The sequence below is a fragment of the Carica papaya genome, chromosome 1, assembly GCF_054855325.1.
Source record: "Carica papaya isolate Zhongbai chromosome 1, ASM5485532v1, whole genome shotgun sequence".
NCBI classification, from domain to species: domain Eukaryota; kingdom Viridiplantae; phylum Streptophyta; class Magnoliopsida; order Brassicales; family Caricaceae; genus Carica; species Carica papaya.
In genome coordinates, this window is record NC_142309.1 from 17,231,946 (window position 1) to 17,252,131 (window position 20,186).

General features: G+C 36.8%; 1 protein-coding gene and 1 pseudogene across 1 annotated transcript; both read left to right on the top strand.

Moving 5' to 3' along the window:
- Positions 1-1,902: 1,902 nt before the first annotated feature.
- On the top strand, positions 1,903-19,941 carry LOC110824943 (BTB/POZ domain-containing protein). The gene is made up of 12 exons (XM_088221211.1): positions 1,903-2,319; positions 11,798-11,981; positions 15,636-15,704; positions 15,788-15,886; positions 16,304-16,383; positions 16,474-17,311; positions 17,694-18,388; positions 18,826-18,910; positions 19,010-19,061; positions 19,166-19,215; positions 19,447-19,494; positions 19,593-19,941. Exons 1-12 carry the CDS (start codon positions 2,066-2,068, stop codon positions 19,767-19,769), a joined length of 2,631 nt encoding a protein of 876 aa, XP_088077337.1. The 5' UTR covers positions 1,903-2,065; the 3' UTR covers positions 19,770-19,941.
- LOC148270372 (ABC transporter G family member 25 pseudogene) lies at positions 10,805-11,783 on the top strand (annotated as a pseudogene).
- Positions 19,942-20,186: the final 245 nt, after the last annotated feature.

Genomic DNA, 20,186 nt, shown 5'->3' on the forward strand with positions numbered 1-20,186 from the left:
AGCCACTATGTGACTTCTAGTATTTGTGGAGAAATTTAGAAGACGGTGATTGGCGTCACTACTCCAACTCTCTCATAACGGCAGAGGAACGTGCTATAATTTAAGACGTTTTAATTTAAATTTAGTAATTAGTATGCATTTGTCACAATATGATTTATAATATTTTTTTAATAATTTTATTCTTAATTTTTTATTTTAAATATTAAATTTTAACATATTAATTAAGAGATTGTGTTCTTAGGTAAATATTTTTAGAGGTTAGTATAGTATGTTTATTTGTAGGTTGAACAATTTATTTATAGTTATCATACAAATATTTTTTAGTTTTAAATATGTTTGGCTTAATTACATACAATATTGATCGTTTGTTTTTTTTTTACATGCATATAATATATAATAAAATCATTAAATTTACTTTGCTTCATATATTTATGATATTGTTTTATTTATAGTTATAATAAAATTAATTAAAATATCTTATTAATTATTTAAGAAATTTATATTAGAATTCAAATTTTCGATTTAAATATTTTTACTAATAATTAAATTATACACTTAATTAAAATATTTTAATAATATTATCATCTATGCTTAGTATGAATAGAAGTATAATATATATATAAAATGTAATATAAAAAAAATAATTAATAATTTTTTAAATAAAAATAAATATAATATATTAAAGTTAATTATAAATGTAGTTATTACATAGATAAAATCTAAAATATTATCATTTATTTTAATTTTTAAATACAAGAGTATAATTTAATTTTTGAGAATAAAATTAATATGTTATTTTCTTTAATTACTATAAAATACTATTTTTTTTTATTTACGAATGCATGATAAGTTATGAAATAAAATACCTTTATCTATTAAATAGACAAGCTCATTTAACATATAAAATTTATTTAATATATATGACCAGTAAATATATTAATTATTTTCAGTTTTTTATATGTTATAATTATTTAAATAATAATTTATACCAATACATGTGCAAACTAATTATAATATATATGATCAATAAATATATTAAAAAAATTTCACAACAAGTATTTAGATATTATTTTATTGATTATAAGTTATTTGTACTTAGAAACACATATAAATTGTTTAAAGATTTAAAGTTATAGTTTAATAAAATTAAAAACATTTGATTCTATACAATATAGTTTTTATTTTTTTAGTAATAGAAGATGAAACATTTGTAAGAATTTAGATAATTTAATTGATGTTTTAACATATGGTAAATATTTATTTTTGCATGAGTTGTACTTTATCATTATTAGTTAATACTACACATTTTGTTAAAAAAAAATGATGCACACACAAATTGTTTTACACATTTTCTTTAAAAAAATGATGCACATCACAATTTAATAACAATGTAATTATCTTAAATTCTTTATTGAAATTAAACTTTAAAATATGTAAAAAATGAAATTTCATATGAATTAATAACAATTTATTTACATTTTTTTTCTTATTTTATGATAAATTTATTATGATTTACAATTTATTTAGATTAAGATTATATTTTTATTTTTTATTATTTGAAAGCAAGATAAATTAATATCATGATTGGGTAAACATTAATTAGTTTAACTGTTACATATTTACAAAATATTTAATATTTATTAAATTGAAAATCATATTTATATGCTTCAATCAAAATTTTACTAAAACTAACGGTGTTATAAAAATTATACTACAATTAAAAATATTTAATTAAAATATTTCCTAAAATTAAAGATTATATAATATTAAAAAGTGTATTAATATTTATGGGATAAAATCATATTAGACTATTAGGACTAACTATTACTTGAAAGCAAACAGCCCAGAGCATCCCGGCGAACTACAGTACGCTGAGTTTTAACGGGATATTTAAAGAAAACGCACCGTTTAATACGCAGACTCACGGGTTATCTTACTGCCGGTTCCCCGCCCACCTTTTCACAATTCCAATCCACAAAGAGGGTTCTTCTCCTCCCTTTCGTTAATGGTTTCGATGAGCATTTTCAATTTATAGGACTCCGCAACGGCGACGCGTCGCGCCCACATGGAACCTCAGTACCAGAAGCCCCGACCGTACGGACATAATCCGATGAATGCGACGATAGCGCCCTCGCCGCACTCTGACAACGATCGGAGCAGCGGGGAGCTGCGCGCACTGGATTGCAATCTCACCTCCCTCTGTGACCACATCCAGATTGAGGGCTTCAATTCCGGCTCATTTTCCGACATTGTCATCGACGCCATGGGCTCCACCTACCACCTCCATCGTTTGATCCTTTCTCGCAGCTCCTATTTCAGGTACAACCCATATATAAGTTGTGTTTGATGATTGTTTGATATTTTTTGTTAAATTCATTCTCCACCCCTGATTTGCGTGAATCGTTCGAGTGCCGCAGATTAATCTCATGATTATGCATATTTTTTCCTAAAATACAAAGTGCAAAGAATACTATTAAAAAGGGCATCAAGGGACTGTCAATGCATGTATAAAACATTTATATGTCTATCGAAGTATCCATGAGGTCCCATAAATCCTCTATAGAGTAAAGAAGATGACCCAATGACAAAAATCCAAGGGTCTGGAAAAATAATCCTAACTGAATCAAAATTATTCACATTATTAACCCCTTCAAAAGCCCTTTTATTAATCTCCTTCCAAAGTGCCCAAAAGATGGTGAGCGGAATTAAATCCGCTTGTTTTCTCCACCTGTTGAGATCCTTCCACGCCCAAATTTCATGTCAATGAATCCAGTCATTGCCCACTTGGTTCATAATAGCCCATAAACCATAGTTAAAAGCTTTGTATACCACTCAGACGCTAGAGCAATATGTGGTTACAAGTGTCCTTAGCCGTGTTACAGAGATAACAAGCATTTGCCATAATCATGCTCCGTCTCCGAAATTTGTTTATAGTCAAAATGCTCTCCCTACCAGCCTCTCACCCAAAAAATGATACATGGAAATCTAGTTCCATTGTCTTCATGCTTGAACAAATTCTTATAAAAAGAATTGACCGTAAAATACTCGTTCTTTGTTAGATCCTATGGAGGGTTGTCATTACTCCTGTCCAAAATCTATGGATGTGACAATTTTGGGAGAGTATTGGATGTACTAACGGACTTATAAATATTTTTTTTACAGGGGCAACACCTCATTGGTGTCATATACGTAATATACAAGTTTTTATCTCAAAAACATTGTTCTTATCTAAAATCACAATCGCAGGGGATAGAGTGCTCTACAATTTTTCATATTTACAAATCTCTCAGTCATTGAGATTTCTCAGCACAATAACTTGCAATTCCTTATCCCTCCTGTCCACTTTCATGAAAGAGTCACAAATTTTGATATTGTTCTGCTAAATTATGGCAAAAATTTGAAGGTACTAGTTTCTGAGGGTACCACCTTCCAGTTACAGATCCTTCCACAATCTGATTTTGTCTCCCTTGCCAACCTTCCACCTGATGCGCACCTGAAACTTATCTTGGCCCACTCTGTTTTTTTCCATAATCCTTTCTCATGCGGTCTTGACCCTCCTCTAGCAAACCACCTCTCTTATCAATACCAAATTTTGTTGTTATCAAAATTCTCCAAAGCACACATTCCTCTTTCATGAATCTCCACAACCACTTACCCTGTAAAGCCACATTCATCTCCCCCAAGGACCGCAACTTCAAACCACCTAGATATAGTAGCTTTTTGATCTCATTACATGCCACCAAATGATATCTTCTTATACTATTTGAATCGTCCCATAAGAATCTACGTTGGATAGTTTCCAATTTCTTAACCACGCTCACCAGAATAGTCAAGATGACATGTAGTAAATAAGTAAATTATCCAGTGTGCTTTTGATGAGCGTTAGTCTTTCCCCTTTAGAGAGAAGGACTCTTTTCCACCTTGCTAATCTTTGCTCAAACCTAGACACGACTGGATCCCATGTCCTCGCTTTTTTGAAATTAGATCCCAAAGGTTGTCTTGAATACTTAATTGGCAAATTAGCAACCCTACAACCCAACACTGTCGTCAGTCTTTTTGAATCTCTCTCAATCCCTATTCTCACCATCTCTGATTTGGCAAGATTGGTCCAGAGACTTGAGACCTGAGACCGATTGGAAACCCATCAAAACACACCTCAGGTTTACTCTCAAAAAAGCATAGGATCGTTAGGAAAAAATAAGTGGATAACCTCCTCAACATGATCCCCACACCCACTTTAAGACCTCTAAATAGATGACATTCCCTGGCTTTTATCATTATTTTATTTAAAGTTTTCATTACTACAAAGAAAAGTAAAGGAGATAATGGATCACCCTGTCTTATCCCGTTATAAGTCTAGAAAAAAGACAATGGACCTTCGTTGACTATTATCACAAGAGACATATTAATGATGCAAGACCTTATCCAATAACGTCATTTCTCCCCAAAACCCCTCATCATGAGCATATAATCCATGAAGATCCGATTCACATTATCATAGGTCTTTTTTTAGATGAAAAAGAATGTGTATTATGTAATGACACCAAAAGGGAGTCGTCCCTATACAATGTATTTGCGTATTAGGTAAAACATAAAAAAATCTTCTCAAAGTCATCCCATCGATACACATCAAGTCGCAGAATTATAGCCTCAAAAGTATGTATCCATTCATCTCTCATTTTACCTAGATCCCCCATAGACCCATTAAACTGAAAGATAGGTTCCCAAGGATATTTGCCATCATGCAAAAGAAAGATTTGGTGGTGGGGGAGGCTTATTCGGTCAGGGGGGAGGTGTGGGACTGGACGGTGCGAGTGAGTAGAAATCTAAATGACTGGGAAGTCATTGAGTATCAAGAGATGTTGCTTCTACTATCTCAGATTAAGCTAGGAAATCACAACGATAAGAGAGTGTGAAATCTTGAAAAACACGGTACATTTTTTGTTAAATCCTATTACCGCAAGCTGATGAGTGGGGCGGGAAGTGTGTGTTCTATGTTCCCTGTCAAACAAATCTGGAGGACGAAAGCTCCTCCAAGAATGACATTTGCATGGAAAGCATTTTGACGAGTGACATGTTGAAGAGGAGTAAGATTCTGGTAAACCGATGTTCCTTGTGTAAAAAGGGGGCTGAAACGTGTAACCATATTTTGCTGTGGTGCCTAGTGGTTTATATTATTTGGACTATGGTATATGGCCTTTTGGGTTTGAACGAGGTCATTGTGGGATCTGTTAAAGAGGAGATTTGGGCGTGGCAGGTTTATGTAACAAGAGGTGTTATCTACCTTTATTCTTATATATATTCTTTTGGGTAGTGTGAAAGGAAAGAAATTCTAGAGTTTTTAATGAGATTTAAAGAGATTTTATTAACATTAGAGATAGATAGATTCACATGTTTGAGTTTTTGATTTTGAGTCATGACATGAATGGTTTAGATGATTTTGGAAATGTCATTGATCGTTCAATTGATATGCAAATACGTTCTGTAAACGGGCGGTATCCCTTTGGTACCATTGTTAATAATATTATTCTATACACTTTTATTCAAAAAAAAAATATTCCTCTCTTTCCACATAACCCAAAAAATAGTTTATGGAATGGGTTTTACAAATTTTAAGTTTTTACCAATCTCATCCCAAGCCCAAAGTTCCTTCTTCACTGACTCTCCGATCACCCAATTGATACCCAAAAGAGTATAAACCATGTTCCATATACTATAAGTCATTGGACACCAAAGAAGAAGATGATTGCAATATTTAGCTGCAGCCATGCAAAGGTAACACCAATTAACCATAATGTGACTCTTTCTCATCATCTTATCAATAGTGATGATACTTTTCGGCCCACTTCCCCAGAAAAAACAGTAATTCTCGGAGGAGCATTCACTTTTCAAATTTGTAAAGTTGGAAATCTCACCAAATCCCCATCTCTCTTTGCCAAATAGTGATAGAAGGACTTGATGGAGAAAATACCATCTTTCTTCAAATTCTACACAACCTTATCTTTGTTGGAATCCAAGTGCACATCGGCCAAAAGTTGAAGGAGCCTAGTGAACTCATCCGCCTCCCAATCATTCAGATTTCTAGCCAAACTCAAGTGCCAACCACTTCTTCCATCTTCCCTTCTGAAGACCTCATCTACCACCACATTCTTTCTTATGGCTAAAGCATAAATTCTTGAAAATTGTTCCCGAAGTCTACTCCTCCCAATCTACAGATTCTCCCAAAAGTTAATAGTATTATCCCTCCCAAGCTTCCAATGAATACAATCAAGGAACTGCAATCGCCCCAGCCCGATCTTCCTCTAAAGCCCCATTCCATACGAACTAGCCCCTACTCCACAGCTCCTCCTCCTAGCAAGATTCCCCCATCTAGCTTTGATGACACTGCACCACAATCTTTTTTCCTCCGATAAGCATCTTCACAACCACTCACCCTGTAACGCCTATTCAGATCCAACAAGGACTAGCTGCCCAAACCTTCATTCCAAATCTATTCTTCACTTCCTCCTACCTAACCAAATGATATTTTCTATTTTTGTCATCGTCCTCCCATAAGAATCAACATTGAATTCTCTCCAATTTCTTAACAATTTTCACAAGAATAGTTAAAGCAGATAAATAATAAATAGGGAGATTGGTGAGAGTGCTTTTAATAAGAGTAAGTCTCCTCCATTTTGAAATAAATTTTTTTTTCTAACCTACAAGTCTCCTCTCAAACAAGTCTATCACTAGATCCCAAGTTCTAACATATTTAAATTTAGCCCTGAGAGGAAGGCCCAATTACTTGATAGAAAGATGCACACACTTGCAACAAAGACCTCAGCCAACCGATCCCTGTCCCCCTTACTTCCCAACTTCACCAGTTCTAACTTCAATAGGTTTATATTCAACCCTTAAACAGCTTGAAAGCATAAAAAGACACATCTTAGGTTCAAAACCATCTCTTCATCAGGATGACAAAAAATCAATATATCATCCACAAAGAATTTTTTATTTGAAATAATCATCCACAAAGAATAAGTGTGAAACTTTCACCTGACGTTTATCTATACCAAGCACAATATCGCTTAGCAACTCCAACTCCCTAGCTTTCTTGAGCAATCTATTCAAGACTTCCATAACAATGATGAACAAAGTGGGGAAAACAGAACCCCTTGTTTCAAACCCCTAGAAGTCTTGAAAAAAGAAGGACCACCGTTGTTCATCATCGTAAAAGAAGTAGTAGATGTACAAGCTTTCATCCATCTCCTCCACATCCCCACAAAGCCCATTCTACCCAACATATAATCAATAAAATCCTAGCTCACATGGTCATACACCTTCTCCTTATCTAATTTATATAATATCCCCTCCTTCCCCGTACCCACCACCTCCCACAACCTCACTACCCACCAATACCGCATCTAGAATCTGTTTACCCTCCACAAATGCATGCTGGCACTCGCCGATCACCTCCCCTAGCACCCAGGACAACCTTCTAACGAGAACTTTGGATATGAGCTTCTAAATGCATCCCACTACGCTGATGAGTCTAAATCTTAAATATTTTTTGCTCCCTCCGTCTTGGCAATTAAAATAATGAACATTGAATTAAGAGATTTCACATATGTGCCATGTTGGTGAAGATCCTTGAAGATATTAATCAGTTCTTCCTCAAGAAGTGGCTAGAAATCCTGAAAAAATTTCATGTTGAAACCATCTGGCCCCGGAGCTTTATCGTCATCACAACTCCTAAAACTCTCTAAGATCTCCTCTTCAGAAAACTCCTTCTCAAGACTGAGCCTATTCATCTTGCTAATTTGCTTAAATTGCAGCCCATACAACTTTAGTCTCATTTCAAACTCTTTCTCATACAATTGTTGAAAAAAAGTTCATTTTTTTCTCTCTCATGTTATTATTGCCCCAAATACTAATATTATCAATCAACAGTTCTTCAACATAGTGGCACCTCCTTCTTTGACTGGCAAGCCTATGGAAATATTTTGTATTATGATCCTCTTCCTTTGACCACTCTTTCCTCACCTCTTGCTTCTAAGAAATTTCCTCCATACACATCATATTTGTCAAATCTAGTCTCACCATCTCCGCCTCCTCCATCGTTAAGCCCCACCTGTCCTTCCACTAGATCAAACTCATCCAACTCTTGTACCAACCTATTAATACCCTCTTCAACCCTTACCCTCTCCTCCCTCACCCACTTCTTTATGGCCGCCTTCAACACAACTAGCTCCTTAACCACATGAAAGCTAGCGTTCCCCTTAATCTTTTCCTTCCTCCAAACACTCTCCACTAAACTTTTAAAGCCCTCCACCTTAAGCCATCTATTGTCCAACCTAAAAGGAACTGGACCTCATTGAATCCCGTCAGCCGTGATAGATATAGGGAAGTGGTTAGAGATTGTTCTTTGTAAAATTTTCTGACATATACTTGAAAAATTAAGGAAAAACTTGTTAGATATTAAAAAACAATTGATCCTCGAGCAAGTAGGAGAATCTCTCCCATTCGTTCAGGTCCATCTTCCCTCCATCGATGGGAAGTCCACCAGCCCCAAATCAATTTTGTCTCTAAATTCCTCCGCCCTACTTTTAGAAAATTACTTACCTGATTTCTCACTCCTCATCAATACCATATAGACGTCTCCCCCAAAACCCATTTACTTCGCCATTTGAACACTCCTCTAATTCCCTCCATAACCCACTCCTTTCCTCCCTTGAACCCCAACAATATACCCCAGTGAATACTCATTGAAACCCACCATCACAACACTCGAACAAGCAAGAAATAGAGTAGTCACGCTTAACCACATCCTTGCAAATAAACTGATCCTCTCTCTAAACCTCCATAGCACCACTTGCCGCCCTTTTTGCTGGAATGAAGTGCCACCTCACCTCCTTCATCTTCCAAAAAATTTGATGTCACATCTTCTAATCATCTCCATTTTAGTTCCTTGAAGACAGCAAACTTCTAGCTTTCACTGGCTCAAACTACTCCTAGTCACCATTCTTTTTTTCCTATCATTAAGGCCCCGAACATTGTATGAAATTAGTTTACAACTCATCATTTTTCCTCTCACAATCCCCTTCATTCCTGTTGCATTTCTGCTTGCTGTTACAATTTATAGATGACTGAAGTCTTTTCAATTTTCTAGTACCACCCTTAACAGCTCTCATCCTGTTCTTCACAACCAGAGATCCAGCTTTTTTCCTATCCATTCTTCTCTTTTCTATTTCAATAAAAATGTCTTAATTTATCTTTTATTCCCTTCAGAATCACACTCACCATTTTGCTGATTTTATGAATATTTTGCAATACTCAAATGGACCCATTCGATTATTTGTCTCTGTCTTCCTCATCCCTACTTCCCATCTCCAGCCTCTCCTCAATCACCATGCTTCCTCCTTCACATCTCTCCTCGATCACCACTAGAGCGAGATCGTCACCATTTTCCTGCACACATGACACTCCTTGATCTTCCCCTTCCAGTAGTTTGCCATCAAAAACGTTCCCTGTTCCGCTTCGACACAAAACCCATCAGACACTCTTTCCTCTTCCTGCATCTGAGCTCCACCACACTTCTCGTATTCTTTTTGGTCGCCCTAACCATCGTCCTCCTCATTTTCTCCCGAAGTTGTGCTCAGAAAAACAAAAATCTCCTTGCATGTCTTCGATTGCTCTCCCTAATCATTGTTCTCCCTCTCTTCTTCTCCTTAGTTTTCTTTTTCTGTTTCTTTTCCTGGCTGGACCAATTCGAATCATCGGGATGGGCTTCTCTCGACAAGCCTCAAAACTCTCAAGCTTGTCTCCTTTCTAGGCTCTTGGCTTGGGCCAGGAACATCAACCCATTTACATTTTTCCAACCAAGAAAATTTTCAGCCCAATCTCACACCATTCTTCCACCTACTCCGCCCACTATTTGTCTTTCCAGCGTCAATTTTCCCAAAACGGCAGCCCCTTGCTGCATTTCAAGCTGGGGGCAGACCGAGTCCATTTTGAAATTTGAAACTGACTACCTCCAAAACAGACCCAAGACCCGTCTTCTCCACTCGACTCGCCCTCTCACCTCCCTTCTGCAACACCTCCGCGAAAGAGGTTTTCTTGGCTCTCTCAATCATTACGCGCAAGCTTGTATGATAGTGAGGGAACCTTAGAACTTCCCTCTTCTACATTGTCTCCTTCCGAACCACTCCTCCTTTCTCATTTCCCATCTTATTGGCTATCTTAGGTTTATCAGGGTTCACCAGCGGCCACTCCGCCATCGCAAACACGTTTTTCATCACTCCCTACCATCCTCATGCCTCCGGCCCCTCCGAGATAAATATTCTTCTTGCCGAACGACCTACCTCCTCCGTCAGGACGAGATATCTCCCTCGCCAATTCTATCCCTACGCTATGTATAGTCTGTGCTTCTTCCCGGTCATCTGCTTACCCCAAGTTTCATCTCCCTTCCTCCGATAGAAGTTAGTGAATGAGTCCATTAGTCAATCCACCTCCACTTTCTCCAGTTCAATCGTCACCCTAAATCTTCTTTCATTCTCACTGATACTCAGTCCTTCCGCATTATGTCCCCCAAAAGCCAGGTCGAATGACTTGCTATCAATAACCATAAATCACTTACTCCTTGCCGCCATCAACCCAACCTACTTTTTGCTTCTCTCCTACTCCTTTTCCCGATGCTTCCCTTCCACCTACAACCGACCCTCACCGTCCTACAGAATGGCCACCTTCAACCACCCCTCTCTCTACATTCTCTCTTTTTTCATGGTAGTAGTAATGCTAGTAACAGTAGTAGTGATAAATGTGATATTTTCGAGACATCCAAGATAGGCTTGGCCTTCTCTATTTCATTTCCATTTTGTGGGGTGTTTTTCCCTCCTTCAATGTCATCTTTGCATTTCCTCAAGAACGTGTCATCTTCGTGAGCTTCTGGCATGTATACGCTCTCATATTTTATGGTGAGAATTGTTGGAGATCTCCCATGGAGCTAATCCTTCCTCTTTTATTTCTTAGTGTCACTTATTGGATGACCACGTTGAAAGCTGAATTAGGTGCTTTTGTTCTCACCCTCTTGGTCCTCCTCAGCTATGTGCTTGTGTCTCAAGGCCTCATCCTTGTTGTAGGTGAGTTAATCATGGATGCTAAACAGGCTTCCACCATTGTTACAGTGACACTGCTTGCATTCGTTTTGACTGGAGGGTTTTATGTGCACAAGGTGCCTTCTTGCATGAGTTGGATCAAGTATGTTTCCACAACTTTTTACACCTACAGGCTATTTATCAATGTACAATATGGGGACGGCAATAGGATCTCGTATCTATTGGGGTGCTATTCTTGCCACGAAAATACTGATAGAGCTGCTAGTTGCAAGTTTATTGAAGAAGATATTAGAGGGCAGATCAGCCCAATGACCAGTATTGGGGTCTTGTTGCTAATGTTCATAGGCTATAGAATACTGGCTTACCTTGCGCTGAGACGCATCAAAGGTTAAAGAAGAATCTAACTATCATGATGAGGTAGTTAACTGGTCCTTAGGTTTCTATGTAGTTCCACGTCCACTGTTTCTGCAATTGTAAGTTTCTCACAAGAAAATGATGAAGAAAAGAGTAAATGGGAATCAAATAGGCACATAATCATAAGCCCTTTCCATATCGAGTTTGCAAAGAACCCCTTCCCTCTTATTGTGCACCAATTCATCTGCCATTTTATTGGCATCAGACCCAGCTCATGGATTATGCATATATGTTAAGTTAGATGCATTTATGCATGTAGGTTACTTCATTCCATGTAATGTTATATGCAGGAACATGCTGCACGGTCCATGGAAAGAAGCCAGTTCCCCGATTGTGAGCCTGCATGTAGATGACAAGAATGTCAATGGAGAAGCAATTGCCATGGCTTTGGCATATCTCTATGGTCATCATCCCAAGCTTAACCATAGTAACGCATTTCGTGTCTTGGCTGCTGCTTCCTTCCTTGATCTTCAGGTATGTTATTGGTTCTATAAGCCATAAATGAGAATGGTGTATAGATGGCCAGTGATGAAGTTGGAATTCCACCACAAAAATTTTAAATCGTCTGAATTCACTAAAACTTTCACCAGAAAAATAGAAAATTAATGGAATATAAATGTCTTTAAATCCACTAAGATTACGGTCATTATTTATTGAAGACCATTTTATGGATTTACCAGAATTGAAATTTTTTTTGGATTAATATATTTTGGAAAATAATAATGATCACTTAAGAAAATATACTTCTAAACTAATTGAGAAAATTCTAAATTGAATAGCAAATAATAATAACTAATTTAGGATAAATCATGACTAAAGTTAATATATAGCACGGAAGCATTAATCTATTTAGGGCTTTAGAAAATAACTAGTATTAATATCTTCAGTAATAATACAAGAACAGTATTTTTTATTTTTCTCTCATTTTTCTCCTATACTTGCAAAGAGCGCCGCCTCAAGTTTTAAAATATTCAAGAATGAAAAACTTTAGATTTGCAAAGATTTGAAAAATATTTGTTGAAAACTTTTTCCTTCGTTTCTTTATCTGTTTGTCAAATTCTTTGGATGTCAATTTTACTTCCATCTTTTTTGTCCTCTATTTCTCTTTGTTCTCACTCTACTTTCTTTAACGTCCTGCAAATGACTTGTTTATTTGGTTCCACTTCCTTTTAAGATATTAACTCACCCTTGAATGCTTGTTTGGGAAATTTGTACCAACCTGAGTCTATTCTCATTTATTAATGTTTGATTGTGTTGAGCGTAATCATGTCAAGTGAGTTAAAGAATCAAGACCCTTTCTTCTTTTTGCTTTAATTGTGAAATCATATACTTGGTCAACCCTGCTAGATTCTTTTTATTCTGAGCATATATTGGATTGAGCATTTTAAGTCTTGAATATATCGAGCAGCCTGTCAGTCACTAGTTTCTCTTAAATTACATCATGTTTCTGATCTAAAGGTTTCTTCTTATATTCAGCTGTTGTTCAATTCTTATGATGCAGTTGTGGAATTGTTGAAGTAATAATTGTTCAAGATGTAATGGCAAAATCTTCTTTTAAAGGAGAGAGTGAAGCATCTTCCCCATAGATCACACTCTTGTAGGTTCAAGGCCATAACCTCAAAGGTAGGGAAAATGAGGAACTAGTTGATGCAGGAGAATAAAGCATCTTCCATCATGTAGGACTTTATCCATTGGCCACCAACTAAAGGAAGATTAGTGAGATTTAGTCTGTTAACCATATTTATAAATTCAGTATTACAAGCCTGAGAGGTTGATATGAAATTCTTCAATTGTCATAACGCACCATATTGAAGTCATCTTTAGTGACCCAGGGAAAATCCCAAGTCTGCTTGACCTTCTCCAAAGTATCTCATAACAGTTGCTTGTCCTGCACCCTCGGCATATACTCTAGAAAAAAACTACTTGACAAAGTTACCCATTCTTTGAAGTTTGCATGGGATTGAAACTCTCCCTCTTAAAAAAGACTTTAAAAGTTGAATTGTCCTGACATCCTACATGATCAAAATACCTTGGGACTCTCCTTAGGCAGGAAGATCAACCCAACCAATCTCATGCTCATGCCACACACTTCTGACTAATCCCTGCTCCATAACTTTGTTTTTCATCTCTTGAAGACACACAAAATTGGCCCTTCTAACTATAGCTTTCTTCCTCTATGTCACTAAGACCTCTCATCCAGGAAATAACTCCATTTATCATTGAACACCACAAGAGAAAGTGTCATAGACAGAATTTCTCAATATGAGAGAGCCATTCCAAGTAGTATAAAACCAGAATTACTACAATCCCTTTTAGAAAAAGGTGGGTTAACTAACGAAAGAAAGATGGAACCAGATGCATTCTTAAAAGAAAGCGCTTTACCTTACCTATGATGAAATAAAGAAAAAAAAGTCAGAAAAGTGAATCGGCCAAATGATTGTTCTAGAATGGTTATTCCTCATTCTTCTTTTTTTTTTTTTCCTATTTCGGATCTTGGTTTGTGCTCGAAAAAGGATTATTCATGGAACTACTATCGAAACCCTATTTCTTCTTTTCGGTCTCATTCTGCTATTCATTGCTCTTCCTTGGCCATTGAAGTCCCTTATTTTTCAGATAGAAGGCCCTTTACTGTTTAGAAAAAGTGTCCTCTGGGCCTCTGGTCTTAACCTGACTGAGATTTTGGCCTCACCTTTGAGGCCTAGCCCTAAGAGGGATTAGGGGACAAACCCTTGATTTTGAATGCCAAAGGTGTCTTTGCAGCATCAAGATATATCACCCCTTGGTGCCCATGCCCTCTTGTTGACCACCCAATAACTAAAAACTGAAGGACAGGCAGTGATCAAAACCAGACAGCAAATATTGCATTTTCACTCACTTTGTCTGGCACTTCCAAGCACTGAAGAACTGCTTTTGGTGGTCTCTCATGGTTCAACAGGAACCTACTCCTCCTTCCATCTGTCCATGCTTAAGTCGCAAACTTTATCTACAGCAAATCGGAACCGGCATCATACATCAGCTCTGGTATCTTTTGGCACTATGTGATCCTCAGCTTTGAATACCTTTAGGGATGAGAAGTTTTCTTGTTTCTCCTACATTTCTTTCCTACTCTATAGAACACCCATCTCTTCTTCTGCCGAACTAAATCAACTCTATGTGGTCCTCACCTTCAAGACATGACTTTAAGAGTTATGTCCTTGGATTTAGAAAAAATAAAACTCGGCTGTGATCTTTTAACAGTCTCCAAGTTCATTGAAGAATTATTATAATTGAACATACTGCTAAGAAGCCATAGGACCTACATGTACCCTTTACTACCATAATTGAGCTCTTTCTTCAAATTTTTTGTAAAGCGTTGAAGAGGAGGCAAAACACATAACTTGCACAGTGGCTTAGAAGTTGTGTATAGGGGTTTGGTACTTTTGGTTTAAACTGGATAGCACCTCCTTCTCTGTTGTGCTTTATGAACTCTGACATTTATGGCTTAGGGGTGAGAAAAAGAGTTAAACCTCAATTTTGCAAGGAGCTGTGTTTGCAAGTTTATGGATGATATGGTTGGTATGAGATTATCAGTTTTGTGAAGATGAAACCCTCCTGCTTGAAGCTTTATGGGAGAAAATGACTGTTTTTGGTCTCCCTATGGGCAAAAGCTTGGAAAATTTCCAGATATTCCGATTTCTGTACTTCATAGGAATTTGGAGGGCGATAATGTTTTCGATTTTAGGTTCAGGCTGTTTTATTACTTATAGTTATTTTGTTTCAGAGACCTTCTGTGAAGGTTTCTTAATCTTAATAGTACTTTTTTAGCAAAAAAAAAAAAAGAAAAATAACAATGATTGCTAAAAACTAAAACAAACTAACAAACCAACTAATACTATTCCCTAATTAAATAGGAAATAATTCATAACTACTTAGGCAATAAATCATGATCGAATTAAATATCTAGTATTAGAATTCTAAACTAATTAGAAGTTAAGATCTATAAAAACTATTGATGTTTTTAGATAATAATAGCAGTATTTCTATTATTCTTCTCTGCATCAGTGTCAGTTTTTACAGTATTTTTTCAATTTTAAACAGCTTCTTTCGTTTTTTTGAGCATTTGGGTACACGTCTGGCCTTTTCTTGCAGGATTTGTGTGCTATATGCACGGATTTCATCATTTCTGAACTGTGGACTTCAAATTTCTTAGCATATCAGGTTTGAGATGTGTGTGCTACCATTTTAAATGTGGCATGATACTTTAAGTTTTTTTCCCAAAGCAATCTATACTTGTAATTCAGGTATTTGCTGAGAGCCAAGATTATGGCATACATGGGGAACGTGTAAGGAATGCTTGCTGGGGCTACCTTTGTCAAAGTGGTGCCACAGAATTGAAGCAGGTAAATGATGAAGATGTTAATACTTTTAAGGACAGGGGTGATGGTTTTCGGTGATTATAAGTGTCCTTTGTGTTAAAATGTGCCTTTCTGGGCTTGAGACTACTAGTAAATGTGAAATAGGAGGATGAAGAGATGAGCATAGGGAAGGAGCATTCCTTCTCATTCAGTTTTGTACATCTCATAAATATCATATAATTAAGTAGTTGTGTTGTTCAGTTTTATACATCTCATAAATATCATATGATTAAGTAGTTGAGTTCACTGTTACTCCTGCTAATTCAAGATTGTTTGAATAGAGCTTAACAAGAAAATTTGTTGATCATTAACTTTAGTTTTCTCCATGATTAAGAACATTTCCATTTTTGCCTCCCTGGGCATTCATTTCTCCATTGAATAATTAGTTGTCTTTATGGTTAGGTGCTTCCAAAACTTTCTTCTCATACTTTACATGCATTGCTGACTTCAGATGAACTATGGGTACCTAGCGAAGAAAAGCGGTATGTAGCACATGCAGTACCAAAAGGAGTTTTGTGGTTAATTTATTGACATCTGACGAAGTTGGACATATTTTTTCTCTTATTTGAAAGGTTTGAATTAGCACTGTACACATTGCTTGCAAAAGGAACTTTGTCAGAAAGGGATCAGCCCGAGGATGAAAGTTTTGCTTCTGAGATGGGAATGAGCATTCATTCTGATTCTTCTAAATCAAAGGAGAAAACTATGCTTTGTGACTCCTCTAATAAGAGTGTGGAAACTGACGTAGATCGTTTAAGTTTAAAAGGCAACCTTGAGAGTTGTAGTCTTGTCCAAAATCAAATGGTTGGGCTAGCAAACTGTATAGTTGACTTCCAAACGGGGGTTTCTGGTTCTGTCCAACAAGGGCAACTGCCTGCATATGCTCAATCAAATCAAGAGCCAATTTATTTGGGCACAATGGAGCAGTCTTTGTCATTAACCAATCCATTTCCAGATACTGATGGAATTAGAACCTCTCATTCTTTTGTTCAGATGCCAGTTAGTGTTGAAGCTAGTGAACTAGAAGCAAGTGGAGTGGCTACAGAGGGCCCATCTGAAGAAGGCTCGTCTTACCATTTGAATAACCATAGTTGGATTTCAAGTGACAAATCAAGACATTGTCCTTCAATGGACTCCTTCTGTAACAGCTTCATGCTGAATGACTGCCTGAGATGTGGCATGGCTCCTCTTTCATGGGGTGGCAGGATTGTGGGCAAAAGGCAGGTTACTGGTTATGCTAAACGACACTGTGAGGTCAGTGGTGAAGAATACGAGTCCTTTGTCAATATTTTTGACGGTGGTTCCCTTTTATATAGCAATATGTCATTTGAAGCACTCTTGAACTCGAGAAAACTGCTTGAAGAATTCGGATTCCCGTGTAAAGCTGTGAATGATGGTCTTTGGCTGCAGGTTTGTGTATTTATCTGTTTTTGTGTGTTGTATACAATTGTCAAATAGGAGAATAAGAGCCTAGAGTTCTATTCATTGCCTTAGATGGCAGGGAAGCAGGGTGTTCATGCCCAAGTGTCTATCTTAAATTTTCAGAAAGTTGATGCCCCTGTTTTTGAACTTTGAAATATCAGTGTTTTTTCCTAACCATAGTGATGGTTTCAATCTAGAGTCCAGTCTACTTTTGTGGAAATGCCAGTGGTAAAAGACATACTATTTTCCTTTTCAATTAGAAATTTGGACACCGTTCTTACTTCCTGACAAAATCAATCACATTTTTGTTTCTTAAACAAAGAGTTGCTTGTAAAGATGCTAAGATATTTATTTTGTTGCTCATTTGTAGATGCTATTAAGCCAAAGGGTACAAGAAATTGGTGCTGACACATGCAAAAACTGTTGCCTTGTGAGTATGGCATGTGCTTGTAGGCAGCCATTTGGACTTTCACCTGGAGTGAATCCATCTGGTTATTACATGCATGAGGATGGTCAGAATAACCAACCTGGCAGCATGGGTAATGTGTATGTTGTTGATTCATCTCAGGGAGAAAGAAATGGCCTATTTAGGCATGTAAGAGTGCATGTTAGGGGGCCTGTTGATGGGCTTGCTGGTATTGGACGTGGAAATGCATTTGTGCCAACAGCTTCTTGCCCTCCTACTCGTTTTGTATATTCACGTGTACCCGTTGGCATGGGCAATAGAAGTTGCCAGCAGTCTCTTGCTAATGATGATTCAGAGGTTAGAATTGACCACAATGGAGACCTTTCTGGAGATGGATTGACAGCTCTAGTTGGGCTAAGCCACAGAGGGAATAATGCTGCTAATGCTAATGGAGCAGAAATAGAGAGAGATTATGAGACTGATCTGTCATCTAGATTGTCTGCAACCCATATTGATGGGCCAAATTCTAATGGCATTTCCATGCAGATGTTAGAATCTCTTGAGCATTCCATTGGTCTTCAGGGGGAGAATGCAGGTAGTTCTCCTATATCACTGGATTTGAAGACACCTCTGAGTCACTTCCCTCCTTTTCGTTTTGGGTACGTTTTCCTTACTATTGATTCGTGATCTTAACCTCAAAAGTTATGAGTCTACTTACAGGTCCACTATTTTTCTTTTTTGGGTGGATAAAGTGAACGATGGAAATCCTTCTATCCAACACCCACATCCTTAGCTGTTTGCTATTGTTTTAGAAAAAACTTTTATCAGTACTTATGCCTATTAAACTTATATGCTCCATGTTTAATGACAATTTATGGACTATTCATTGGTTCTATTAGAAGCTGGCTATTCGATTTGATTTGCATCATAAGTAAGGCTAACTGTCATTTCTCATGCTCATTCTTAGTTATCGTTTCTATATAGGATGATTGCCAGTCCTGTCTGTACTAATTTCTTATTTGATTTTATTATCTGCGTTGATTCTTCCACTCCTCTTTAAACTTATAAGAGTTGTTGTCGTATGCTATTCGTGTAGGGTTGAATTTGAAGATGTCCACCGGCTTAATGACGGCCAAGTTAAGCATTCTCCAGAATTCTTTTATGCTGGATCTTTATGGAAGGTACCTGAATATTAACCAGTAAACTTCTAAATCTTTTGAATGAAATCATCTCTATAATTCACGCGTTATTAGAGATTGGATAAATTATTTGAATTGCAGGTCAGTGTTCAGGCTTTCAATGATGAAGATCCTCAAGGACGTAGAACCCTTGGTAATGCTGTAATTATAGAAAAGATCATTTTTTGGGTATCATTCTGAAACGTGACAGTGATTATTTTAGTTGCATTTGTTTATGCGGGCTATATGTTATTTCAGGATTATTCCTTCACAGGCGTAAGGCAGAGATGACCGACTCCCTAAGAAAGGTCAGCCTAACTGTAAATCAATATGATGGGATGTTCTTGACACACATGCACACAAGTGATGCTCTTGACATCTATCCGTTTTCTGTCAATTCTTTACTTTTTCAGCTCATTGTTATTCCGGTCCTGATCCTGGACTGATTAATAAAGAATCTCCGAATTATCTGTATTGACATGGGTTGAAGTTGAAATCTTAGTAAGTGCTTTAACTCTGTGCTTATTTCTTTTCTGCAGGTCCATATGTATGTAGATTCTCGTGAGAAGGTCACTGCTCGTTATCAGGTATGGTCGAGTAGATTGGTGTCAATTCTTTCGTTGACCGTTACGAATATCTCTATATCTCTACATTATGTTTATTTTATGCTGTATTACATTTTCAGTTAATTTGTCCATCAAAGAGGGAAGTCATGGTGTTCGGGAGCATCAAACAGAGGGGCACCCTTTTACCAAAAGCTCCCAAGGGATGGGGCTGGAGGACAGCCCTATTATTTGATGAGCTTGCTGATCTTCTACAAAATGGGGCCTTGAGAATAGCTGCTGTGGTACAGATCATTTAAGTGTTTCATATATCTACTTATTTCTGCCGAAAGAGATTGTCTGAAATTAAAATGAGGATTTTTTTTTTTTTTTTTTTTTAAAAAAGAAGGGTAGTTCATCTCTTGGGAGAGAGTGCCTTTTGTACTGTTTGTATGGGAAATTAAATGAAGCAGCAGCCAGTTTTTTTTTTTCTTTTACAATGCATGAAGAAACAACCAGTTAATTTGAATTCGCTGTAAATCCGTCCATAAAATATACATGGGTGAACCCAGGTAACTTATTAATCGTTGATCTAACTTCTCATCTTAAAAAAAAAAAATCTTTTATCTGATCTTTCCAGTCAATTTTGCAAGCAAATTTCAATCCCCAATAAGGCGGAGATGTTGTGTGTCTGTCTACAAATATGTCAAAGATGGTAAATGTAAATAAACAACGGA